This window comes from Lottia gigantea, assembly GCF_000327385.1.
Source record: "Lottia gigantea unplaced genomic scaffold LOTGIsca_12, whole genome shotgun sequence".
Taxonomy (NCBI): Eukaryota; Metazoa; Mollusca; class Gastropoda; family Lottiidae; genus Lottia; species Lottia gigantea.
Window position 1 is genome coordinate 2,375,432 of NW_008707225.1, and position 27,991 is coordinate 2,403,422.

Below are 27,991 nucleotides of genomic sequence, written 5' to 3' on the forward strand. Positions count from 1 at the left end.
TAAAATTAAAGAGATAAATTTAAAGTATAAATTTGTTTTATGGTGTTAAAATTTTTTTTTAGCTTTTCCCATCCAATTCTTCAACAATAGTCACTTACACATAGAGGTAAAAGACTATCGTCATTTCCCATAATTTCATAATTTTACATCCTTAATTGCGCATGAGAAGTTTGATAACCTGCATGACTCCCTAAATTAAAGAGAAAACCTTAAGTGTTCTTTTGTTTTTACATTCTGAAAAATAATTAGTATATATAGGTTACATTGTGTGTCGTTTCTAATCCAGTCAACCAATTTGAATTTGAACTGTGGACTTTATTGCCCTTGAAGTCTGCTTTTCTCGCGTGTTTATGTGGATTGAGGGCAGCGTTACCTTCAAATACCGTATCACTTTTAAGAACTAAACTTCTTGTCTGGTTCCAGTACAATTCAACAAAAACGTACGAGTTCAGACAGTGGAGAGCTTCTTAAAAACAGCTTGTATTAAAGGGCCTTATATATTTAAATTATAACTATAGGCTTTATCCCTTTCATGTTGGAGAAATACCTCCTTTATATTTTCAATTGTCTTTCTATATGGTCGAGAAGATGAATTTCCATTGATTTTTTCATCATTTTCTTTAAGACAGGGATTAATTAATTTATTTAAGGAAAAACCAGGAAGTGTTTTCAACTTTATTAACATTTCTAACATTCCGTTTCAATTTCAATAAGATTTCTTATATATATAATTAAAAAATCATTTCTATGAGTAACAATCAAAATACACGATCTATTACCTGTATGTTAATAATTACTTGTATATAACAATATTACATCTTCAACATACACGTCATCACATAAACAAAACAACAATTGTTGACAGTCCAGATAAAAAATAAACAAGCAGTGTCTTCACAAGGTATAAAAAAAAATCATTAACAATAGAAATCATCTCGATTTCCTTTAACAGGTATTCTTCTTGTCATGAACTGTACACGGGGTGCGTTTCATTCAGTCCAAATTGTTATACTTCTTTACAAATAAACTGCATATATAAATATTTCTGGGATGTACTCCTCTCAATTCATTAAGAAGTGTGGAAGGTAACTAGCAGCTAACATGTTTCGAGGATTAGTTTGTTTGTTTGTTGTTTCAGTGGCATCTGCCCAATTTTTTGGATCAACAAGTCCATATGGATCGAATCCAAATACTGGTTTCAATTCCATATTTGGTGGTGGATTCTCTAATCCATCGCTAGCTTATGGTACCTCGCCTGGATTAAATGGATTTGGATTAAATACCGCTAATCTGGGTTTAAATACAGCTGGATTATCTTCAAGTGGTTTATATGGTACCAATGGTTTATACGGTTCAAATATTGCCACTTCAGGAGTAGGTTATGGCAGTGCTGCTACAGATGGAAGAATTTATACCACAGAAACATGCAATATCTTATTTGGTTCCAACTCAGTTTTAACTTTCTGTTCCAGATTCCGTAAGTACTGTTATTATTTCTATCTGAAAAGGACGCAGAGACTCTCGAAGTGAAACAAAGGTTGGCCAAATTTCATACATTATTGTTTGTAATTACTTTCGCCACCAAAATCATGCATGTTTCTAAGAGACAGAAAGAAACTATTTTTGTCTGAATATGAATCAAACCTGATTTTAATTACGTGGACGGATGACTAAAACATTATCTTTGTGTTGAGGTTATGTGTTATGTCTTTGTAGGGGATTGATAGTTGTGCTATCAAATTATGTTCTCTTTTGTAACATTTCTTGTATAGATTATCAATTTGCAATATTACATAGAAATAATTGGTTGCCTTCTCATATTACAGAACTTTGTTTGATCCTTCCTTATCACTTTAAATAATGAAAATCCGAATAGAAGTCTAGTAAACCTGAAAATCAGGAAAAACCTTAAAGTCCGTTATTAACATTCCGACAAGCGGTTAATTAATTGATATATCTTTGAGTTGCATGGGTTGAGTTTATACTATTTTCTCACAAGTAAGAAATGAATAGATATGTATTAGGTCTTGAATAATTAAACCTGCCGCATCCACATAAAACAGGCGTATCAGATGCCGGGTTATCATTTGCCGAAATGGAGTTATGTCAGCTATTAAAGCAACTATTTACACTGAGTTTCTATCGAGTTGTCAACTAACTAAAATACTTAATATTTCAGGGCAAGCTTGTGGCGAGATATTATTTAATAGTTCAGTAGCATCTAATACAGTTCGAGTGTGTGGAGGATGTACCATGAAATTTATTCTAGATAATTGTAATAACAGCGCCTTGGCATCAATAGCAGCTAGTAATGCCGCGGCCGCCGCAGCAGTTGGAAAGAAATAATATTTTATTTCATTGCAACTTATTTATTATTTCATCTCACGTCATATATATTTTCATCATAATTATAATACATCAAAATAATGTTCAACTAATTGTATATTAAAATGTGAATAATAAACTTTTCATTGCCGGTATATAAAGTTTTTCCTTCTCTGATCATTTCTACACATTTTTAACAAATTATTCTGATAAATATTTCATTGATGAGGATACTTATTATATCCTTCGTTGGAGTTTGCGGTTAGAACTACACATTTAGACACAATCTATCTGACAACAATTGCTCTTTTGCATACATAGTGGTATTATAAAGACAAGCACAAGAAGTCAACAAAATGTAAACTTATGACCTACTCAATGTATAAACAAATGGATCTGTCCTATATTTCGGGCATGCAATTGGTGGTTGGAATGGTTTTTGGGCGTTTCATATCTGCTGTCACAAATACCCTAATAATTCAATAGCAGACAAGCGGTATTTGAAAAAAGTTTTATGCAGAATCACAAATTACTACTTCTTGACAAAGTGGCTAAATAAAGCAAAACAGTTTTATGAATCAATTTTTATTTAAAACCTGCTTGCTCTCTGAAAAAAAAAATGTAAAACATGAAATAAAAAAAACTCAGTACATCTGAGTCCACGGGGACTGAATGATGTTCATAATCATAATTTTCATACAGTCTATATTATTGATAAAATAAAAATGGTTCTTGTAAATACAAACAAATGACAAAGCTTTTGAATCAATGTAAAACAATGAACAATAACTTTTCATGTTTACTTACGATATCTCTTTATGACCTCTCTTTTCATAAAATTTGACATGACCTAACTTTCGTTTTCTGAAAATAAAATAAAACATAAAAATCTTGATCATAAAAGAAATCAATATTAACATCAAAGTCCTTTTTTGTGAAGCAAGATGAAGGGAAATTCACTGTTGAGTTTTCAGTAACATATGAATTTGTTAAGCAACAAGTCTGCCAAATCTGTATATTCTGCATTACAAAAGCTGTCAATTTTTAACATAATTGTGAGCGCTTTCTTATCAATTAAATAGACTTACTGAATTCTAGAAGGAGCTGGAATAATATTCCTCTTCTGAAAACTTTTATACCTGTCAGATAATATATTACCTTCAGGCTACAAAATAATACAATATTATATAAACATTAAAGACAATGTGTGTGATTATCCTTGATAAATCTTAATTCAATCTTGAAAAACTTTTCAGAAATTTATTATAAGAGATAAGAACTATACAGTTTGTCTTAAAGGCAAATTAAGACTTTATAAACTAGACTGGACTATTCTAATCTCCTTCTACTACAAATCATAATTTCCTTCTGACATAACTTCTAAATTGACTTACTAATATACAAATCATTTCATGTGTCTAGACTATTTAAAACAATGGTTCATCTCATAATATATTAGTATCATACGCCATAACTGTGTGTGTTTAATATTACCTTTAATTTTCTCAAAGAACCACTTATTTCTTTACCTAACTGTACATCAATATCACCAGCTTCATATCTTACATGGTTAAGGTCATTTATGTGGGAATTTGGTTTCAACCCAATTGATGAAATCCTGAGTCTTAACGAATGATGCCAACCTAAGGACAAATAGGGATTACAATCATGATGCCAATCTGCATCTATCAATTTACCATTATTCCAAATAAATTGTTTTCATGTCTGTATTGGGATTTGGAGAAGATTAAAATCTATCATAAGCAACACAAATAGTTTCTTTCATTGCAGTAAAACAGTACTTGATTTGACTGTATTTACATGATCATCTAGAATTTACATGAATCTAGAATAGTTTCATCAGATCAACCTCTCACACATAGATTGATTGTTCATTAACTACGAATCCAGTTGAAAAAATTAATGCTGTTTAACAAATCAGAACTGGTTTTATCAAAAAGGATACTTAGCATGTCCAAGCCTTTTAGTTCTAAATTGTTTTGTCACTTTTAATTTCTCCTTTTTCTTCTGTCTTATCTGAGTTAGTGTTTCCTGAGCTTTAAATTCTTTATTAAATGTTTTTATTCTGAAAAATATAGCTAGACATGACCTTCAGAAGAACATAATTTTACTAAAAGGGTAGTTTGTGGTGCCTTGGATGAGCATAATCCATTTAGAATGTAACAATGTCAGTAATACAAATTTATCACTGACAACTAGCTACAGTTGTATTTGTAGAAGCTTTTAATATATAAGTATATACAAGTACATGCTTAACAAATGGATAATATTCATATTCTACATTTTAACAAAAGTGCCCTTTTACATTCAGAGATATAAAAGACAACTACTTGATTTGAATTTGAATAAAGCATGTAGAGGTTGTGGTGGCTCACTAAGTTGCTTGCTCAATAACCTAGGTTGGTGGTCCAATAAGGGAGATATATTCCCTTGGGTAATTTAAACTGATTTCCTATGACCGTAATTCAACACTAGATGAGTCGACAATGCAAAAAGATCCTGTCTCTACTGAGATATAAACATAGCCCCATTGTGCTACAGGTGGTGCACTAAAGATCTTTCTATAATTGGAAAGCCAAAGAGTATGCTAATGCAGCTCTTCAGACAAAATTTCACCTCTCACACTGTTGTGTGTCTTCATTAGATTTTGTTGGACTTTTAAGAACAGAAATTAATAACATCCAATATGTAATATATAATATTTTACCTGTAAACTTCACTCTCTCTTATCCTAATTGATTTCAAAGCATTTTTCTGTCTGTCCTATGATAATAATAAATAACAATCAACAAATAATATTAACAAAAAAAACAACAGTTAACAATCAATAAGTAACATTAACAATAGAATAATAAGACATAAGAGTCAATTAATATCAATATATCAATAAATACATCCTACAACAATAACTAATCCTAATCATTCAACAATAGAAATTTCTATATCGCTCTACAATTGACGTATTGAGCACTACTTTAACAGTGTTATTTCCATATCGCTCTACAATTGACGTATTGAGCACTAGTTTAACAGCGGTATTTCTATATTGCTCTACAATTGACGTATTGAGCACTAGTTTAACAGTGTTATTTCCATATCGCTCTACAATTGACGTATTGAGCACTAGTTTAACAGCGGTATTTCTATATTGCTCTACATTTGACGTATTGAGCACTAGATTAACAGTGTTATTTCTATATTGCTCTACAATTGACGTATTGAGCACTAGTTTAACAGTGGTATTTCTATATTGCTCTACAATTGACATATTGAGCACTAGTTTAACAGTGTTATTTCTATATTACTCTACAATTGACGTATTGAGCACTAGTTTAACAGTGTTATTTCTATATTGCTCTACAATTGACATATTGAGCACTAGTTTAACAGTGTTATTTCTATATTACTCTACAATTGACGTATTGAGCACTAGTTTAACAGTGGTATTTCTATATCGCTCTACAATTGACATATTGAGCACTAGTTTAACAGTGTTATTTCTATATCGCTCTACAATTGACGTATTCAGCACTAGTTTAACAGTGTTATTTCTATATCCCTCTACAATTGATGTATTGAACACTAGTTTCAGTGTTATTTCTAAATAGCTCTACAATTGATGTATTGAGCAGTAGTTTAACAGTGTTATTTCTATATCGCTCTACAATTGACATATTGAGCACTAGTTTAACAGTGTTATTTCTATATCGCTCTACAATTGACGTATTGAGCACTAGTTTAACAGTGTTATTTCTATATTGCTCTACAATTGACATATTGAGCACTAGTTTAACAGTGTTATTTTTATATCGCTCTACAATTGATGTATCAAGCACTAGCTTAACAGTGGTATTTCGCTCTACAATTGATAGCTCTACAAATTGGTGTACTTAACAGTGAGATTTTTTTATCATTCATCATTTTTATAATGCCTAAAATTTATAATGTAAAATAATGTTAAAATTATCTGTTTGATTTCCTAATAGAAAGGAGATATCAATTTCTTGATCATATATACTTTTGATTTTCTATCATATCTATCATATCATGCATAGTGAGAATTGTAGAGTGAATTTACTGGATAAACAATCCTGATAGAGTATGAAATAGTTTCTTTGTCTTCAACTTCAATTTACACATGAATCAAGTATTACACAGTATATTGTGTTGCTTGTTAAATGTCATTGTTTTAAATCCATGAAACAACATCTATAATTAAATTCAAAACATATTTGGCAAAATAGTTTCGATATATCACAAATATCTCAAATTTTCTACAGTTACCTACCCTTAATTTGACTTTTCGATCATGTTCTTTCTGTTTATGTGTCTTTCTGTCCTCTCTTCTAACAGCAGGATTAATTCCAGTAGATTCCAATTCTTCATCAGAAAATTCTTCATCTTCTATTTCTTCTTCCTTGTTTTTTTGCACCTTTGTGACCTTCTTTTTATTTTCCTGTAACATATTGATTTTAGATATTGATCCAAACACAGAAAACTGATTAATTCTCCATGTATAAGAAAATCATTAAATAGATCTTGATCAACATTAATAGATTCATTGACAATCATATCATTTGAAAATATTCTGTAAACAACATGTCTCAAGATCAACACCCATTAAAGGATCATTACCAGATACCTACTAACAAAATTTTTTTTGGTCACATAGTTGCATATTACATACTTTTGAAACCACTGAAGACACTTTGGCTTTATTACCAATAATTAACATTTAATTGGGTATTATAACAACTGCTATAGAGCCAAAATTACATTTTTCAAAAATTTTCTGAAATCCCAATATTCTGAGCCCAATTTTGACAATTAAACCAAAAATAATATTCTTTTTTTTAACAACTTTCTGCAATTTCAATTGATACTTCAGTTGTTTTTTTTTTCATAATGGCAATTCTCGACTATGATCCTTCAAATGTAATCTATTGAAAATCGTTTTATGTAGTCAGCAATTCAATAAAGTCCTATGTAATTATTTCTTCTGAAAATTTGACTTAAATAATCAATAAAAACACCCTCTAAATCAAAACATTTATTTACATCTTTAAATAAGAAATCATTACCTTTACTTCAATATTTAAATGAACTGTTGTTTTATTTATTTCTTCCTCTTTTTTCTTTTTCTTTAATTCAACTTTTAATGCTTTATTTAACAATTTCTGAATAGAAAATTATAATAAGCATCATTGATATCCCACTGTTTTCATTCTGTACAATATATGCCCTCAGGGTCTTGGTATTATATATAAAAGTACAGGAACATACATTCACAGCACCAGCTGATAATTTATACTTAATGGAAACTCTGCCACCTCATGCAATACTCGAAAAAGTATCGATACACAGCAAATTCCTTGTTTTGAAGAGTAATTACATAAAATATCAATTCAAATGTAGTGGAACCCGACATAGGATTTTCATTCTCTAAGTGAAACTTATGGATCAAGCTCAATCAGCTGGTGAGGCTACATGATCATATTGATTCAATATATCAGATCTCAATTCTAGTGATACAGTCAGCTGTAATTGAGTAAATCCCTTGAATGATGCCTGATTCCATCATATATTTTCCATTTAAATGTAGAGATATTTATGGCACCAACCTTATGATCATCAAAGGCAGGATTATATGACATGCCAGGATGAGGTGTGTCTATAGCTTTATGTGCTGATGGTTTCTCTTTCTTGTGTTTAGGAATCTGAAATTATATCCAATCAAATTCATCTTCAAAATAAACAAAGCTGATAGAACTAAGTTGTACAATTCCATCCTATCGCTTTAATCTTTGGTGATAACAGATGAAAGATTTTAATTACCTTCACTGGTTTTGTTGTTTTAACATCCGATATAAGATCTTCTCCTGCTTTAGGTACTACTGGCTTAATATCTGTAACAAATTTGTTTATATATATCAAATAAAAGATGTCCCACTATTAAACACAATATTGGGCTAATAAAAGTGTCCTGAAAAGGGAAATTTGCTAAAATAGTCACTTATTGTTTTCTTATCTAAGGGATTAGGAAAATGAAGAAATAAAAAATAAGGTCTTTAGCCTACCTGCCCATATATCATAATTCTGTTCTGGTACTGTCTGACTTCTAATTCTTGAACTTTTACGATTTTGACTACTTTTATGATATTTATCTATCTGAGATTGAAATTCTTCATCTAATTTCCCACTTATCCTATCTTTCATTTCAGGATGTAGTCTTTTCAAGCCTTTTTTATGTGTGCATTTTCCTCTGAAATTAAAATTAGGGCTACAATAACGAAAAAATCATTTGATTTTGATCACTTAGATATCAAATTAAAAACCCTACAAATTTACACACTATTTCAGGAATTCTACTGCTCAATGAATGTACATATGATATAAATCAACAAGTTACTTACAATGAAACTGGTTTAATTCTAGGGTCTGGTTCCAAGTTACTGTAACATCTCAATTTTTTATTTCTTCTATTAGGTTTTTCACCTGAAATTTTAACAAGACATTTTTTCTAAAAGACAATCTACCAGTATCAGTATGGCGAGAATAAAGTTAGGGTAATTGGCTACATCTATTGGGATGTTAGTAATAACAGATTTAGTAAGCTAAGAAAGTCAAAAGGTTATTCTACCAATGAAAATGGTATTAAGGTATTAAGTTTCAGTGGGCATTCTCATTCTACTTGAACCTACCGTCAGTTGTGTTGTATTTTTCTTTATCAACAAAAAACAGTTCACTATCACTTTTAGTAGAAATGACACCACTTAAATAAACAAATAAACATCATATAAATACATGATTACTTAAACAAGATTACATTATAGTTATATCTTTCACTGTAGTCTATACCTATAGTTCAGATGTATCTCATATTTCTTCATTATTACTGCTACAGTACATGCTGTAGAACTAGAAGACTACTAGTACAGTCAAGTAACCTAAATTTGTTTGGATAAACATGGGTTATCTGTACAATGTCAGCTAGTATAAAGAATCCAGTAGTTTCAAGCAAAATAAAATGTATTAATGTATACTTTGACAAATACAAAATGGCGGATTTCAGTTATTACCAAACGTCACCATTTTTTATCGGCAGAATTTCCTTATAATCCCAAGCGGTAATCGGAATTCCAAGTGTCGTCTGCTAGAATGTAGTCCAACGAATGAAGTCACGTGATCAACTAGCAGATTCCGTGTCAGCAGAAAATTTCTATGGAACGCATAGTTGTTTCAGTGACTTTAAGCAATAAATCATGCTACGTATCTTATTTTGTCCGTCACTATTTTTGTTAAAATCATGGTTCTTTGAAGGAATTGTCAATAATTACAATGAATTAATATTAAAGATAAATACTAAGAGAAGTTAATTATACCACCCGGTATCCATACAACGTGTTTTTCTCGACTTATTCATAGATCAAACATAGTTCACTAAAATAGGTATCCAACTGAAAGAAACTTTTGGGCATACCACAGGTACCAATTGTCAAAATCAGTTAAGCAAATTTTTCTTAAATTTGACAGAAGAGATTACATGCACGTGGTCAATGTTTATGTTTTGATTTGTCACGTGGACCAAGGATTGAAAAGTAGTAAATCGATTTGGAACAAAAGTACACCGAAAAAACATATTTCTATTACCCAGTTCTTTCCTCAAAGCATCTTTCGTCAAAGTAATCTTCTAAATCTCCAGTATCTAAAGATTTCCAGCCTTTTTTCTTTCTTTTAGACATCTTTTTAGGTTTTGGTCTGCCTGAAGACTTCGTTTTGCTTTTTGTCGTAATTATCCAGTCCAGTAAAACTATTAGACTTTTACAATATAAAGAAAGGACTGGAAAACCTATAGGTCTTTTTAACCTCAATGAAAAGAAACTGACAAAAAGATTTATCTCCCTTGGAACTCAGACAACAGCTATTATAGCCTATAATAAAATAATCATCACTGGGCATCACTCCTTTTAATCATTATTCTAAAATGCAGAAAGTGGGAATAAGCATTAGACAAAAACGATGCCACGTCAAATGGCCTCTATTGTGAGGAAAAAGAACTTGATGCTAATATCTTATCTAAAAAATCTTACTAATCTATTCAAATCAAAACTTGCTTGCTTTGAGACATTATAATCTTTTTTCAATAAGTACAAATACTTTGGCTTCTAGTCATTGTTATTGTCACTGAAAGTTGAATTTGAATCTACAGTAGAGGTTGTATCTAGCTCTGAATTTCATTGAGCCATACATAAACTTCACCATGTTGAATATGCCTACTTGTCTCCATTATTGGTGTTTTAACTTATTCTGCTGGCCAAATTCTTTCAGACCATTTCAAATAGTTAATTTGTGGAATCATTAAAAAAAATTTAAAAGGTCAGTAAGAGACATAAGGCCTACATGTAATTCTATCAAGTGTACTTCCATATGTTCATGTGGGTGTAAAAAACTATTCACATAGGTGAGATAATTATCCAATTTATTGAGCATTTTTAAGAAGCTTTTACAATTAAACAATAATATAGAGGATAAGCAAATTTTTTATTCTTAAACACATATCATTCATTAACAATCATTCATATACAAATCAAACTGTCTTCAAACATTCTTCAAAATCTTGCATTTTGCCAAATTTTTTACATGTGAATTTGAATGTCAGCTTAAAACAGTACTGATAGTCTTGGTCTTAAAAAAAAAAATATTTAAAATCCCATGTAAAACTTCTTCAAAGTGATAATGTGTGCTCATCAATGCAAAATCTTTCTAAAGCTAACAGTATTTTTTTTTCAAGCCGATACTCCCAATCACATAAAAATAATCAGTAAAATTCAAGATGAAGACAGTAACAAATCATATCAGTTTAATAAAATCATTCATGAACATAATAATGGTTGAGATAATAAATTTACCACCTTAGACAATGGTTTCAGTAATTTAACATGTCTAGAAGATAGCCATGATAATCATGATTCTATATGTAAAAAAACTAATAAATAAAAATTGGTAATAAATATAGGATAAAGGATAATGACTGTTTCATTAAAGATGGCAGCAGTAATTATTGACAAAATTTACATTTTATGTCCCATATAACTGGTAAGTTAATTAACTTAATTAATAATTAATCATAATCAATTAAATAGTAGTGGAAAATATTGTCATGGTAGCAAGACGATAGATCTATAAATTTCCGATCATTAAATTATCATTGCCAAATATATTCTGAGGATCAATATAAGCTTTTAATGCTTTCATTGCACCAAGTCCAACATCTCCTACAGTCTTCTTTAACCATCGTTTCCTTACTTTACCCACTAAAATAAATACAAAAACATATTTCAAACCAAAGTTCTATGTAGGATATACCGAGTCAAATAGTGTATATTATAATGTCAACTCTATTGTTTCTTGTGAAGAGTAATATAATAACCAAATATTATAAATCACTATAGCAAGAAAGTCACACATTTTTAATAAATCAGGGTTTCAAACAATTATAAAAAACACATGAATTTGTTCTTTTCACTCTTTTTTGAGCAGGATTGAAACACAAGAGCTCTGATGTCATGGAGTACAAATAAGTGATCTCTACAGATTTATTTGAACCTGATATACACTCTACCCCTAGTGAATTCTAAATTCTTACCACCATGATGATGCGAAATACTGCCACCATTAGCTAATACTTCATCTCTTGCACAGCCCTGAAAACAGTAGTGAAAATTAAAAAACAATATATTCATATCTCATTTGAGATAATATCTTTGGATTGTTTCCCCCTTACAGTGATGGACGATAGAGAGACTGTCATGGCAAAAGCATCTACTTTTTCGAATGGGACAATAAACTGAGTTCCAGTATGCCACAGGCAGATCTCTCAACAGTCAAAAATTAAAAATAGGGTTTGCTTTTGTGTTACCAGTCTTCCATTAGCCCGATTGGGTCATTTCAAAATGGCATTAAAGGTTAGGTGACATCATAATAAAAGAATAACATAATTTGAAAGTATATAGAATTATGTTTACCTCAATGGTTTCATATAAATGAACTGGATTAGAAATACCACGATAATTAAAACCAAAATAAAAATAGACACATGCACCAGCATCATAGGTCTGTGTTACTCTGAAAATATAACAAAGGATCTATTTCAAAACATTTGGAAATACATGTTATATTGATATATACTAATAATGCTGCAATTCAGAAGCTATCTTGAATGTAGAAGAATTCATTCATCTTCGAAATATTTTTCACGATCATGCCAACAAAATACTTATCAATCCAATGTTACCAATGTATAGCTTAAAGAAACTTTTTTGACCACAATACCTGCAAGTGACGTAAGGTGGAAACTGCACACCTCTATCTTTGCATTCTCTATGTAATCTCTCTTTAACATTCTGGCATAAATCTAAACATCTGAAATTGAAACATTGACGTTTTTTTTAGAAATTATAGTAATTATTTTTCTATCAATGTAAATCTAAGTGTAAATCAGACTTGGAAGCTACTAAATAAATTCATAAAGGATTTAGTGAGAAGTACTGAATAGAGAGATCTGGTTAATATTAGGAAAGAATAACAACATATAAGAAATATAAAGTAAAATATTTACCTATCCCATGGTACAGATGTTTCAAATGACTCGGCTACAACATAATACTCTAAAGCTAAATCCTGTAAGTATACAAACATTATTTTAAACATAAGCTCTTCATATGTTTTTCTAATAAAGCTTACTCAACTATTGCATTGAAACATTAAAGAAAAATCTACCCCAGAATCACCAAAAGCTATAACAATGTCACATTTAGTTTACAAGTAATGGTACTCGTTAAAAGTTATATGAAAAAGCTGACATTGTTGTCCCTCTCTACAATTTATTAGGTCTATTAATTAGTTGAATTAACATTAATCTGTGCAAAAAAATGCTTCATGGACAATTCAATCTGAGACTTTGTTTCCAGAAAGTTCTTAATAATGATTTGAGTACATTATTTCAAGAAATATTACAGTCATATCTTACCCTGATATAAGCTATAGAAAATGTTAACATATAACCACGTTCCCCATTATCAGCACCTGCTGGTAAACCACTACAAAGAAATAAATATTTTCATTTTACAAGAATGACAACTAAGGTGACAAGGAAACTTCTGGTCCTTTGTTTTCAATATCCATACACAAACTGAATCTAACTCATGTTGTAATCACAAAATCACCTAACTTTAGTAATTCATATCAACTTTTTTAGCATATTTACCCAAAGTTGGCAGCTATTTCATACACTCTCTTCTCTTGAGCTGCTACTTCCTAAAATAATACCACATCAAGACTAAAATATATAACTCTTCACATATTCAAAACAAGTATCTATGATTATTCGACATAGAATAGCAGGATTAAGCGGATAGATAAAAAATAAGCATTTGTTTCCCAGTGTTCCTTGTGAGAGAAACTCTTTTCAATCAAAATTTCAATTACCTCTTTGGTACCTTCAAATAACAATGTAGCTACACTTAATTTTTGTGGATCAAAACCTTTTAATTTTGTAATGTAAAACTTTTTTAAACCATCTAAAAAGCTCGATAATATAGAACTATCTTCTGGTTTTAATGCATGACCTACAAGAAAAAATAACAAGCTAATGATTTCTAAAGCAAGAGAAAAATTTTTGGTATATTGGAAAAGAAACAAAATTAAAGGACCTTACATCTGACTGTTTTACTGCTTTAACAGTAGATTGTAAACAAAACATATCGTCCTTATCAGACATATTTCTTATTGGATATCTTATGAAAATTTAAAGTAGAATAAAATTAAAATTACCAAATTGGAACTGTTCATTATCCATCAATCTAATAGAGGCTGGAGCACATCTCTGAAGAGCAAAAAATTGAAAAAACATCATCAAAATATAGATAATAAAGATTTAGGATTTTACAATTATAACTATACAATATTATATTTTACTAAATACAAATGACAACATATATTGTTATAATAAACCTTGTATGTACCTGTTTAGCTATTTCTCTTAAACAACCAACACCATTCTGGAATTCAGGAAATACAATTGAACCATACTTTTTACATTGGGGTAGAGGTCGGATTTTTATTGTTACTTCTGTTACAATACCCAACGTACCTATTAATATAATAATAGCAAAATTTACATTCATATATTTATTTATCATTTAATTATAACAGAAACAAGGAATAATACCCATTTTGAATATTGAAAAATAAAAGGGAGTTAACACTTTTCCAAACCAAATATAGTAAAATAAGTATACACTAGTCATCAAGTATGATGAATTTGGTCACTACCTGATTGTTCTACTTTTTAGAAAAAAGATGAGATGATGTATCAAAAACCAAAATCTTACCTTCCGAGCCTAAAATAAAATGGTGGATATCTGGACCAGCAGAAATTCGTGGGACCTGACAATTTTTCTCCATCACTCCACGAGGAGTAACAAATTTGATATGTACAATCTGAAGAATAATGATAATGTTAATGACATCTTGGAAGACTTTAGGATTGTTGTATTCAATACAGCTTTACACTCAACAGAAGCAGATTCAGTTTAAAGACAACTACTGAATAATAAACAATCACAAAAAAGCACAAAGAACAAAATTCCTAGTTGACATTTTCAAAAAATAATCATTTAATATTTACCATGTCTTCAATATTGCCATAAATATTTTTCTTCATTCCAGAGGCTCTAGTAGCTACCCAGCCTCCTAAAGAACTAAATTCCATAGAATCAGGTTCATGACCAGTACAATACCCCTTTTCAGCTAACTAAAAATACATCATTACAGATTTGTTTACAGTATTTTATTTAATCAGCATGTATCAAATCTCTACTGACCTTGGTAAGTACATTTCACCATCTAATACCCAGTAATAAAAAAATGTTACTGTATTTAGCTTTAGTATTTGGCTGATGAAGAAAACTCACAGTATTAAGACATCCCAACTCAATAATGAGAAATAACCAACCTCAGTTCTCTTCTATAAGTTTGTTAGTATCATGATATATCTTAAATATTGTGAAAACTTACAAATCTTTCTAAATCCTGTCCTATTATACCACATTCAGCATGTACTGTTAAATTCTTTTCATCTACCCATAATATTTTGTTCTGCAAAATATATCAGTAATATTGAAAAGGGAAATGTTAGAGATAAGTTATATGTACCTTGTCAATTTCATAGTTACCAAGCTACTAAACTTTATATTAAACATTTTGTCCTCATGACTGCTACAACAGCCAAAACGTTTGAAATCTATAAATCAACTGATAGATACAATCAAATCAACTATTCTGATATCACCGATATTTTATGAGAGAAAATTTAAGAATTTGTTCCTTGGAAAAGTATACATACCATTTGTGATGTATCTAGAGATACTATCATTCTTTGTTCTAATGGTGGACATTCCAAAGCCCCAGAAACAGTTGTTCCACCTGAAATATTCCAAAAGATTCAACAATAAAAAATTTCCCGAGATTTTGACAGATGACCCAATATTTCAAACAAAAGCTTTGATGATGATTGTCTCAAGATAAAGTACTTGAAAACATTCTTAAAACATAAAAAGTAGATATGTTAAAAAAAAACTAGAGAAAACATAATAAGCCTCTTACCTCCAAATGGTATAATAACAACATTATATTTACAGGCTAATTCAACAACATTTACAACTTCATTATGATTATCTGAAAAGTAACGTAATAACAATCTAACCAGAATAATTCAACTACAGTAACAAATATATTTGGTAATCTGATAAATCAACAATATAATAATTATCTAATAAGGCACCCATCTTTCATAAATTCAATCCTTACCTGGCCATACAACTAAATCTGGAATTCTTTCAAACGTTCCTTCGCGTAATCGAAATATTTCATGTAGTGTGTGACCTTAAAAAGAGAACAAAATTAAATTGAAAATTTAAATGAAATTCTGTAAAAGACAATAATGCATCAAAATTAAGACAGATTTTTCTTTTAGGTACAGCACAAGTTAAATATACTTTTGTTACAAAATATTCTAAACCGGTTTAACATACTGTATAATTCTCAATTTACCAATTTACATTGAAGACAATTTCTTTCCAATCTCCAAATGAAATTTGTAAGCAGAGGTCAAAGTATGTTCTGTATAATATGAGGGGTCAATATTCACACTATGATGAGTATGTGTGACAATGATGACTATTGGAATAAAATTTACCATGTGCTCTAAATAATCTGTCCTGACAATCATCAGAGAATGATATTCCTGCTCTTTTAACATCATCAATAAATTCTTCATGTTTAATAGGTATAGGTATATCAGCTGCTGTTATTTCTCCCTACAAACATATTTTAAGTGGCACACTGATCAAAATAGATCATATAATATATTGTATGCTAATAATAACTTTCATAAATCATGTCATTTACTTATATCAGTGGTATGAGAAGATATTCTAACATAATTTGATTTGAATTATGGTACATCTCCTACTATTTCACTGGACTAACCAAGAATATTTATGTGTCTAAGAATGAATTACATTGTGCTATAAAAAAGGAGAAAAACTATCATATGAAGTAGTGCTGGGAATAATTATAGAAAATTGATTATCGCTCTTATGTCATGTACCGATAACGATAATCGATGGTTCATTTCAAAATCGATTATCGCAAAAAAAACATAACCTCCGGTAATTCTGTTAAATTACTTCCAGGACCATAATAAAAACACGCTTTCGGCAGTCACGTACCGCAAAATAAACTATGCTAAAGTCTTTATTCTCGTATGTTCTTCCATTTCTTTGATTGTAAATGATCATAACAATCATTAATAATAAAAATTTCATTCACAATAAATTAGTACAAACGTTTGTTATTATACGTATATATAATTAACTGAATACAGGTACCGATATTTGGGCATGACTTTCCCTTTATTTTTCATACGATTGTAGTTGTCTCCCTTTTTTTATCAAGTCTAATTACGTAACGACAATGCTGATTGGATAATCAGTGCTGTTTATAAATAGAAGGCTAATCACAATTCGTATAACAACAGTGCTTAGTATTTTAGTCTTGGTTGTCAAGAACGTGTGATCAAATCAATTATTTTTACCATTCAACGGTACATTCACTCCGATGGCGATTTTGACAAAAACTAATCTTCCAAACGTCTTTAAAACAAAAAGATTGGTCACATAGCGAAGAACATGATAATAAACACAATACACATACTAGTATCTAACACTAGCATTACATAGAAGTAAGTGGTAGGCAGCCTAAATAGGACTTGAAATGAGTCGACTACTTGACCTAAAATTTGAGTATCAACATTACGATTTTTATCGATTATCGATCGGAAATGCCTAACGATATATTGTCGATAATCGATGATAATTTTAAACTCGATTCCCAGCACTAATATGAAGTTATAACATTTTTTCAGAATATTCAAATAAAGTTCACAAACCTGTGCTGGAGCTCTATAATCTAAATTAACACCAATAACAGCACTAATCCAATCTTTTAAATGGGGTAGTTTTTTACCACTTAGTCTATACCTGAAAATAGAACAATCTTTTTATTTACACTGTCAATTTCAGTGATATGTATTAATCATATATGTGTAAAATTTCTTACAAAAACAAAAACTTAAAACAACAAGCCTTTAAAAATCAAGTCTAAATAATCAACAAATTTTGTAGATTTGTAGTTTTCTAAAGTCTGGTAAACTTCATATACAGCTCCAGTAAGACACAAGGTAGTTCTTCTCTTCTCAAACTCATGCACATACCTTTCTCCACTTAGTTCTATTTGACTATCCTTGCTAACTGTAAACTTTGAATCTTTGTAACCCCATCCATTCCACTTCAACAACTCTTGTCTGGTAAGTAAAAAAAAAAAAGGTAACAGTTGAAAAAGTTGTGTGATATCACTAATGACAGTATGTCATTAGACAGCCAATCAATTCATTGATGGCCTTCAGGAAAATGACGGGGAAACATTTCATAATCTTACATACTTGCTGATCGATTTAAAGTCTGCGATAAATAAATATCTAGGTGTTGACATTAACAGACTTTAGTGTGGATATGTTCTTTAAGCGTGAAGTACTAATTTGGATGATTTCAACTCACAGTATGTTTAAATTTCACCATAAATCTTGCCTACACAGTGTAGACAGCATCAGCTACTCTCTGGCCACATCATGTTCTAAATCACATTTTGGCTATCATTTTTGTATGAATTGAAATATTAATCTCCAAATATTGCTGAGAGTCTTAGATTGTCTTTGGGTTGATGAAAATGCCAACCATTGAAAACAAAATTATTTGATTGAAACTATTATTTTACAGAGGTAGATTTTCACTTCAAAATGTGTGTCATTTTCACATAAATTTCTTGGATAGAAGTGTGTTCATTTCCAGTGTGAACATTTCAAAACTTATATATTCCAAAGGCATTCTAAAAGACAATTGGTATGCACTTGAAAATAATATTTTGATTATTTGTGACATGATAAGAAAGTAAAAGGTAGTGCTAGCGTTATCACTGTTTTTTACGAATTTTACTCTAAATCAGCCCAGAACCATATATTTCTCCAGTCAATAACAACTGATTAAAATATCTATCAGAGGCTGGATGGAAGGAAAGATGTTGCGGACAAGTTAAGGATGGGAACAGTAATCGAGACAACCATTTTACCAAAGTAAACAGTGACATGATGTTTAATTAATCTAAAATACCTTCTCTTGGGAATTGTGGGTGCTTCATTGATTTTCTGGGCTGAGCAGCTGTGGAAATTAACGCTATCACCAGCAACAGATTTATTTTTAGTCGTGCATGCGATGCAATGTTGAATTTTGGACGCCATTTTAGGTCAATTGTAGTGTATGACGCGCGAACGCAATATGTCGCACTTGATTTTCTGTTAAATGCTCTTCGTTTTGGAATAAGATCTATAATTTATGCTTCAGCTCTAGCTGGAGTACACCAAGTACCCGAGTACATTGACATGATAGGAAATTTTGACTAATAGAATGTTCGACAAAGATATCTGCTTAATGTGGATTATGAAATATATCGGATTTGGATCGTGTGAAAAGATATCGGCACGACTGATATTGGTAAATCGAGTTCATCTTCTCGCGTTAGATTCTACAAACATGCGAGTCACTGACCTGGTCGCATTCGTATACGTTCTTGACAACACGAGAACTGACTATTAAGAACAATCAAGAACAAAAAAAAAAGAATCGCAATTCTTTCACTTATTTCTTTTTATATTATAATAGACAGTCAATTCAAAGCGTCCTTATTGTGCAGGGTTTGTCATTATAATATGACAGAATTATTATGAGTTATAAAAGGTCTGCAAACAATAAAAATAGCTAGGCCAAATGAAGATGGCTCTTCAGGCAAGGTAATACTAATACGCGATTTAAGTCTAAGCTCCCTGAGATTTGCAGCTAATAGAATCGCAAGCGTTCGCTAAATGATAATAAATTTTTGATTTGGCAAATATAAAAAAGGCTATTTTGTAGATTTTGTATTCGATGTTACACAAAACAATCTTCTATACAAAAGTACTTGACTAGGTACACAATCATGAAACTCAAAGCAGGATGAACCGTGCATAAAGAAATTTTTAAAAAATTGAAATACTGGGTGAATTTTTGATATTTGGATCCAGAGCATTCCAGAAACATAGGCTACTCCAACATATTTTAAACCCCGTTTTACAATAGAGATCCTTGGTCTAAGGAGAATTAGTTTGTTATTGATGGTGGCGTAACGAGTATTATATTTTTCAAATATATTACATATAAAATTAGCTAAATAACCATCTAAGATTGTAAATAGATAAATATAAAGATAGTTTGCCTGGCAAGGTAACATACGCCCACTGGCAACTGCCAGAGATGATAACTAAATCTTTATTGACCAAAAATTTATATTAAAGATCCTCATAATACTACCAAATTTCTCATATTGAAGATCTTCATTCATTAGTTCAAAAACCCTGAATATCTCATCAATTTAGGGTCAGTTATGCTCAGTTTTCCTGATCAAATCTTTTCAAATCAATAGCAATAACATAGAAGCATTGAATTATCACACTTTCTCTCGTGTCTGAAATTTTCAAAGATATATAATGGTATCATTAAATTCACACAAACTAACTAACATAGACAAATTTGAACTTAACTGAGATCTCATTAATATATACATACCAAGTTTCATCAAGATTCGATAAAAACTGTAGCCCCCATCGTGCTTACAAGTCAAATTTGATGTCCAGGGCTATATGACTCAAAAACCCTTCATCGAAAAATCGTCAAATTCGAACTTGTCAATACCAATGCTCATCCATAGAAAATTGTAGCTTCTATTGTGCCCACAACAAATTTTGACGCGATTTTACTTAGTCAAGGGCAATAACTCAATAAAGCGTTCATCGAAAAATCGTCAAATTTGAACTTTACCGCCTTTTTATCAACCCCAATGCTTATACCAAGTTTCATCAAAAGCCATTGAAAATTGTAGCTTCTGTTGTGCCAACAGCCAAATTTTGACGCGATTTTACTAAGTCAAGGGCAACAACTCAAAAACAAATCATCAAATTCGAACTTGACCGCCGTCTTATGAATCTCAATGCTCACATACCAAGTTTCATTACAATTAAATGAACACTGTAGTCTTTATTGAAGAAATGTTGACGAACGGACCGACGAACAGGGGCAACGGCAATATACGACCACATATTCATGTGGGCGCATAACAATTGAAGGTGTGGCGATTGGAAATATTCATAATTTTTAATTTTTGAAGTTCAGATAATTTATTGCTGAGTCCAAAACCAAATTCGTAGCAAGTTTAAATTGATGTTCGAACGTTTTAGAAGATAAATGATTCGATGATTTTACGCAGTTGAAAACTATTTTAAACATATTTAGTGTGATCAGACCCATTGTTGATTTAAGATAACTGCAAGTAGGCTAGTTTAAATGATAAAACAATTTCGATCTTAAAATTGTTAATGGTAATATGAGGATGATATGATAAAAGGTGAATTTTTAGACCAACAGTTTAGAATAGCTGACTACAATTAATTTCATATAAGCAGGCAATCTGTAACAGTTCTGAGTTTTTTCAGCGTGAAAATATTGTGGAATGTTATAAGAAATCCAGGAAATGATGGCTATTTTGGATTGCGGTAACAATCATTGAAATTTTTTTTCGGACTTTCGGTATATTAGTCTACCTATCCTGAAAAAAAAACAGTTTGTTATGAGAAATGTCTAGGTTTAAGCCCATTTTGACTTTATGATCTTCCATCACAAGTGGGCACGTGGGGCCAAAATTCAGGAGGCTGTAAAAAATTGCCCCCAAGCCAGAATCATGGGGACACTTTTTCTGTAGTCCACCTCACTATACTCAGAAAAAGCAAGAATCATTCATGTCACGGTTTTCCCACAAATGTGATAGTTCTGTCCGGCGAAGGCGTATGTAGTTGTCGAGAATACTGTCTGGAATGTCCTCAGATGGAAGAGAATCAACCTTAATTTTCAACTTATTTTTAAGGGGAAAATCCCTCCGAACCCCTTCACGAGAAAAATGTTGTATGGCAAGAAGATTTGGAGGCAGTTAAATGAAAAAGATTCATACTGGTGATGGCTGCTGTTCTCCCAAAACATACTAGGTGTATGTTACTTTGCCTGAGAAGGCTATCATAGGCCTACTTTTCTTACCGTGTCAGTGTTGAAGGTCGGGGAACAACATGCAAAGCGTGATACAGGCATCTATTATTATCAATTAAATATTTCAATGATATTTTGGTTTATTTGAGGTAGATTTCGTCTCTATATATACATTTGAGATGTAGGAGAGATAGGAAAGGTGCAAATACTAGCTTAAAGAGTCCTTATAATCATTCATAAGCAAAGACATGTCAGACCTTGTGACCAAGGTTATTGTCTTCATGAAATGACATCACCTTTGTATGCGGTGATTTATTATTCGTAAATCGTCATTCCCTACGTGAATATAACACACTTGACGTATTTGGCTATAGAAAATTATTTCATTATAACAGAGAAAGTATCTGGCATCCAATTGCGAACTAATGCTCAGTTCACACCAACGGTGCTTTGATGGCGCTTTAAAGCGGCGTACAAAGCGGTATCAAAGCGTAACAAAGCTCGACTAAAGCGCCATAGATAGATCGTTGGAAAGCTTTGAGCAAAGCTGGATATTCGGCAAGAGCGCCAAAAAATTTTAAACTGTTTAAAAATTTTGGGCGCTCTGTCACGAATTGATTATCAAAGCTTAACAAAGCGTAACAAAGTTCAGCAAAGCTTGACTCAAAGCGTAGGAAAGCTTAACAGAGCTTTATTCAAAGCGGGGACCCCAGTTTTCACGGTCTGTCACCACTTGATCAAAAGCGGCATGAAATCGGCCATTTCGAAATTTTCCAATGCGTAACAGAGCTTAACAATGCATAACAGAGCTTGATAATCGTATCAGAGCGTGATTTAAAGCGTCATAACCGCATCAAAGCTTAATAAAGCTTATCAAAGCGTGATTTAAAGCGTAACAAGGCCTGATCAAATCGGGAAATAATTCGTCCCCAAAGCGTAACCAATTCGTATCAGAGCTTATCAGAGCGTAACATTACTTAGGAGATCGTGATATTTTTTGAAAAGTAAACAAAAAATGATGGCGCTTTGCTCGCCGATTTAAAGCGCGGCATTCGCCGTTGGTGTGAACTAGGCATAATTAACTAGAGACTTAACCAAGCCTCACGCAACAACCACTGCCTCCAAGCAATTACTGCTTTATTAGGTAACGACTTACTGCCTTATCAGGTAAAGACTGCTTTCTTTATATGTACTGCCTTATCAGGAAACGACTGACTCCTTGTAAATTACTGCCTTATCAGAAAAAAACGACTGCCTCCTTGTAATTTACTGCGTTATCAGATATCGACTGCCTCCTTGTAATTACTGCATTATCAGATATCGACTGTCTCCTTGTAATAACTGCATTATCAGATATCGACTGCCTCCTTGTAATTACTGCATTATCAGATATCGACTGCCTCCTTGTAATTACTGCATTATCAGATAACGACTGCCTCGTTGTAATTACTGCATTATCAGATAACGACTGCCTCCTTGTAATTACTGCATTATCAGATAACGACTGCCTCCTTGTAATTACTGCATTATCAGATATCGACTGCCTCCTTGTAATTACTGCATTATCAGATAACGACTGCCTCCTTGTAATTACTGCATTATCAGATATCGACTGCCTCCTTGTAATTACTGCATTATTAGATATCGACTGCCTCCTTGTAATTACTGCATTATTGGGTAATGACTGCCTCCTTGTAATTACTGCCTCATCAGGCATCGACTGTCTCCTTGTAGTAACTGCATTATCAGATATCGACTGCCTCCTTGTAATTACTGCATTATTGGGTAATGACTGCCTCCTTGTAATTACTGCCTTATCAGGCAACGACTGCCTCCTTGTAATTACTGCATTATCAGGCAACGACTGCCTTGTTATTGACAATTACTGTCTTACAATGGCGCCATTGGGGATATAGAAGGGGTTTTCTTATCTGGTAACGACTACTTCCTTGTTATTAATGCATTATTTGGTAACGACTGTCTCCTAGCAATTACTTACCAATTACTGCATTTTCATGTAACCACCTGCCCCCTAGTAATAACAGCTTTATTATGTAACGACTGCCTCCTATTAACTACTACATTATCAGCAGATGCTTGCTTGCTAACATGAAAGTCCAGGGTTCAATGCCGGCTTTGTTCGTAATAATACCTTAGGTGTTTCTATGTACATGATAATTATCGACACAAAACTCGTTATGATGATCGCATGCTCGATTAATTTGAATGCATTTATACATTAAATTTAATAATTCATAACCTACATAATGCACATGTCGATCTATTGTCTTTTATCTACCATACATACGTAACTACGTAAATAACACACACGAACCAAGTTCACAACTATTTTGAATCTTTTCTTCGACTTTTTAAAGGGGTTGTAATATTTCAAGAATGCTTTCAAGTCACGTTTTAAACCATTTCTAAACTTTCAAATGTGATTTGAAGGCTAAGTTGAAATATTATGACATTTATTTCGAAATTTAAATAAAAACTTAAGTTGTAAATTGTAGAATTATAATTTGTATTTGATTCATTGAACGAACTAGCAATTGCGGACATGAACTAAACAATCAAGTTCATCCCTTATTGTATTGCGCGTGCGAGTTTGGGCGAGTTGTTGGACAGAGCAATTTGTGGTGTGTATTGATATGTATTGTATTGCCAGAGCTTATATTTCAACTACTCGCCCAAACGCAACCACGCCCAACACGTGTTTACCTCGCATTAGTATTAGTTGGTGGCTGGATTTCTTGCTGTGAGCTGTCATCGGATTACGCAGTCCGATTTAGATTTTAACCAAGCTTTGTTAGATCATTAGAGCAGTATCATGTCACCAAAGAAAAGAATGGGAAGAAAGTGACAACGATCTATAACTGATGAGGTGGGTGAAAGTCAAGAAATATCAGTTCCAGTTATCATGATTCTGACTTTAGTGAACTAAAGGTATTTGCAAATTTGCACAGGATTTCCTCCGAGTCGGTGTAGAGTATGATACTCATAATGATCAACCTTCAATTTCCAAGTTACTGAGTGTCTTGGCAAGATCCGCAGATTCACCAAAAACCTACAAACCAGGGTAAGAAATCAACTCATTTAGGCATTATAGACTTTGTGCCGAGATCTAACCTATATGACTTGAATGAACAGTTAGTGATGACGTCCGACCAAGGCCATGATATTGTTCTAAGATCTGGAACTCAGAAACAAAAATTAGAAACTGTGTCACTAATTCAGTGGTCAATGGCAAATACGGCTATATTAAATCACCCCATTGAGACTTTAGAAAACCAGCAAATTACATTAAAGACTATCTTTCTTATACTACTAGAATCTTGGAATTGTTTAATAGATATGAGCAGTTGTCAGTACTCTACTATGATTGGGAATGCCGTGTCCTGCAGAATCGGCACCAGTTTCGATGGGGAATGTCAGTTATGCACCTACAAACTATACATCTTATTCATAAAGTTACCCCAAACCAACAGCGCCTAATGCAGACTGGCTCAAACAAGCGAATTTCACAGACTAGCCTTAGGTCAAGTCCGGTAACTCGTACAGGAGAAGTCGTTTGTAAACTTTTTAACAGTGCTCGGGGATGTCATTTCTTTTCATGCAAATTTAAGCATGTATGTTCCGTCTCGGGTTGCAAGGAGAGTCACTCGGCAGTTAACCATCATTTAAATGTACCAAAAAACTAGTTGACGCCCCTACTATTTATACCAGTAGGAGGCTTAATTACTTCGCATGGCAATCTAGTCTTGGCGACGACCGGGAGAGTTTATTCTTGACGGGATCCTAAATGGATTCGATATTATTGACCACAACTCTAAACCTAGTGCAGTACAGAGCGAGAATCATAAATCGGCATCCCCAAATAGTAAGCACTATGTGAAAGCTAGAAAAGAAATTATAAATAAAATTGTCCATGGCAATTATTTACGTGTTTCTTGCAAACCTTTAATCATTAGTCCTGTTGTTACCCAACCGTAGAACAATGTTCCAGTGCCCTGTTGTGCCTGATCAAAGCTCTCAGAGAATTGGGGTTTGCCATTAATTGGTCGAAGGTAACCGACCCTTGTCAATGCCTAACGTTCCTTGGAATAGCAATAGACACTGTCTCTATGTCTCTGCGTCTTCCAAGTGAAAAATTAGATTCTTTGAGTGATGAATTGGCTATCTGTCTTTCAAAGAAACGCTAGTCGCTGGCAGGTAAATTAATTGGGCATCCGGTGTAGTTCGTGGCGGACGAGTATTTATCCGGCGAATACTTAATTGCATTAACCGAATGTCCTCTTCAAGACACAAAATGTTGTCAGCTGGCGATATAGATTTAGATCAGATGCTTCACGTTTGAACCAATTCAGTTCTTAACTTGGATCACTGTTTCGTAGTTTCCGCGATGTCAGTGGACTGTTGATTAATCCCGACGAACGTGATAAAGGTAATAGAGAGCAAATTGAAGACATGGATGTGCCTGTCGAGGGTGGTTCAACCTTAAAACAGCCATCAGTGAAAGGTGTCCTTACATCTACGCCACGTACCGATTCTGCCCTAGATAAGGCAACCCTTAACTTTCAAATTTCAGCTTACAATTCTTTATTGCACTTATTGCAAAATAACTCATTAGTTTATCTGTTATAAGCATTTAAGTACAACGTATCTAAAAGATATACATGTACATAATATAGGTCATATATATATTATATAACTTTTCAAATCATACACTGTTATATGACACTAAGGTCATGATATTACTGTGTTATATTATTATACGTTTACACTATTAATATATAGGTCAGTAGGTCAGCCATAGCTATAATATATATAACATGTTAAATCATGTATTGTTTTATGAAACTTAGGTCATGATGTTACTGTGTTATATTATTATACTGATTTCAATATTAATATATTTATATATAGGTCAGTAGGTCAGCCATAGCTATAATATATATAACCTGTTAAATCATGTATTGTTTTATGAAACTTAGGTCATGATATTACTGTTATATTATTATACTGTTTACAATATTAATACAATTATATATAGGTCAGTAGGTCAGCCATAGCTATAATATATATAACATGTTAAATCATGTATTGTTTTATAAAACTTAAGTCATGATATTACTGTTTTATATTATTATACTGTTTACAATATTAATATATTTACATATAGGTCAGTAGGTCAGCCATAGCTATAATATATATAACATGTTAAATCATGTATTGTTTTATGAAACTTAGGTCATGATATTACTGTTTTATATTATTATACTGTTTACAATATTAATATATTTATATATAGGTCAGTAGGTCAGCCATAGCTATAATATATATAACATGTTAAATCATGTATTGTTTTATGAAACTTAGGTCATGATATTACTGTGTTATATTATTATACTGTTTCAATATTAATATATTTATATATAGGTCAGTAGGTCAGCCATAGCTATAATATATATAACATGTTAAATCATGTATTGTTTTATGAAACTTAGGTCATGATATTACTGTATTATATTATTATACTGTTTACAATATTAATATATTTATATATAGGTCAGTAGGTCAGCCATAGCTATAATATATATAACATGTTAAATCATGTATTGTTTTATGAAACTTAGGTCATGATATTACTGTGTTATATTATTATACTGATTTCAATATTAATACTGTTATATGGAACTTAGGTCATGAGTTTATTGTATCAAATGTTTATGCTTTCTTTCGTTTTGTATTTATATTTTTACTGCAAAGACTTTAGAATTGTTTGTTCTAAGCTTAAAATGATCTGAATTGGATACACACTTTTCAAAATTGATTAACAAACTAAATGTTTGCTGTATTGACTTGTGTATATATATGTTTATATTCCATTTAACTTTAAC

At 31.8% G+C, this 27,991-nt stretch overlaps 3 protein-coding genes across 3 annotated transcripts; 1 reads left to right on the top strand and 2 right to left on the bottom strand.

Annotated features, from left to right (window-relative positions):
• Nucleotides 1-1,101: 1,101 nt before the first annotated feature.
• On the top strand, nt 1,102-2,248 carry LOTGIDRAFT_156916 (hypothetical protein; the record flags this gene model as incomplete). Its single annotated transcript, XM_009048182.1, has 2 exons — nt 1,102-1,477; nt 2,180-2,248. Coding segments are annotated over 2 exons (445 nt in total), but the record flags the coding sequence as incomplete, so codon positions are not given.
• Nucleotides 2,249-2,356: 108 nt separating this feature from the next.
• LOTGIDRAFT_203444 (hypothetical protein) lies at nt 2,357-10,139 on the bottom strand. Its single transcript, XM_009048183.1, has 14 exons — nt 9,997-10,139; nt 9,048-9,118; nt 8,760-8,841; nt 8,424-8,608; nt 8,182-8,252; nt 7,968-8,063; nt 7,428-7,523; nt 6,635-6,802; nt 5,054-5,109; nt 4,292-4,411; nt 3,820-3,886; nt 3,414-3,490; nt 3,133-3,189; nt 2,357-2,932 (listed from the first exon to the last, which is right to left on the bottom strand). Exons 1-14 carry the CDS (start codon nt 10,086-10,088, stop codon nt 2,911-2,913), a joined length of 1,260 nt encoding a protein of 419 aa, XP_009046431.1. The 5' UTR covers nt 10,089-10,139; the 3' UTR covers nt 2,357-2,910.
• Nucleotides 10,140-10,804: 665 nt separating this feature from the next.
• LOTGIDRAFT_230434 (hypothetical protein) lies at nt 10,805-19,261 on the bottom strand (the record flags this gene model as incomplete). Its single annotated transcript, XM_009048184.1, has 20 exons — nt 10,805-11,660; nt 11,993-12,050; nt 12,372-12,471; nt 12,679-12,768; nt 12,965-13,026; nt 13,376-13,445; nt 13,613-13,662; nt 13,834-13,973; nt 14,179-14,230; nt 14,370-14,497; nt 14,739-14,847; nt 15,035-15,160; nt 15,424-15,504; nt 15,752-15,831; nt 16,012-16,083; nt 16,216-16,290; nt 16,604-16,724; nt 17,858-17,948; nt 18,182-18,271; nt 19,134-19,261. 20 exons carry the CDS (start codon nt 19,259-19,261, stop codon nt 11,527-11,529), a joined length of 1,857 nt encoding a protein of 618 aa, XP_009046432.1. The 3' UTR covers nt 10,805-11,526.
• Nucleotides 19,262-27,991: the final 8,730 nt, after the last annotated feature.

Coding starts and splice junctions, on each gene's coding strand:
- LOTGIDRAFT_203444 (XM_009048183.1), bottom strand. CDS start 10,088: ATGTCTAAAAGAAAGAAAAAAGGCTGGAAATCTTTAGATACTGGAGAT. Junction 8,842..9,047: donor AAAATACAACACAACTGACG/GTAGGTTCAAGT, acceptor TTAAAATTTCAG/GTGAAAAACCTAATAGAAGA. Junction 8,609..8,759: donor AGAATTAAACCAGTTTCATT/GTAAGTAACTTG, acceptor TTTTAATTTCAG/AGGAAAATGCACACATAAAA.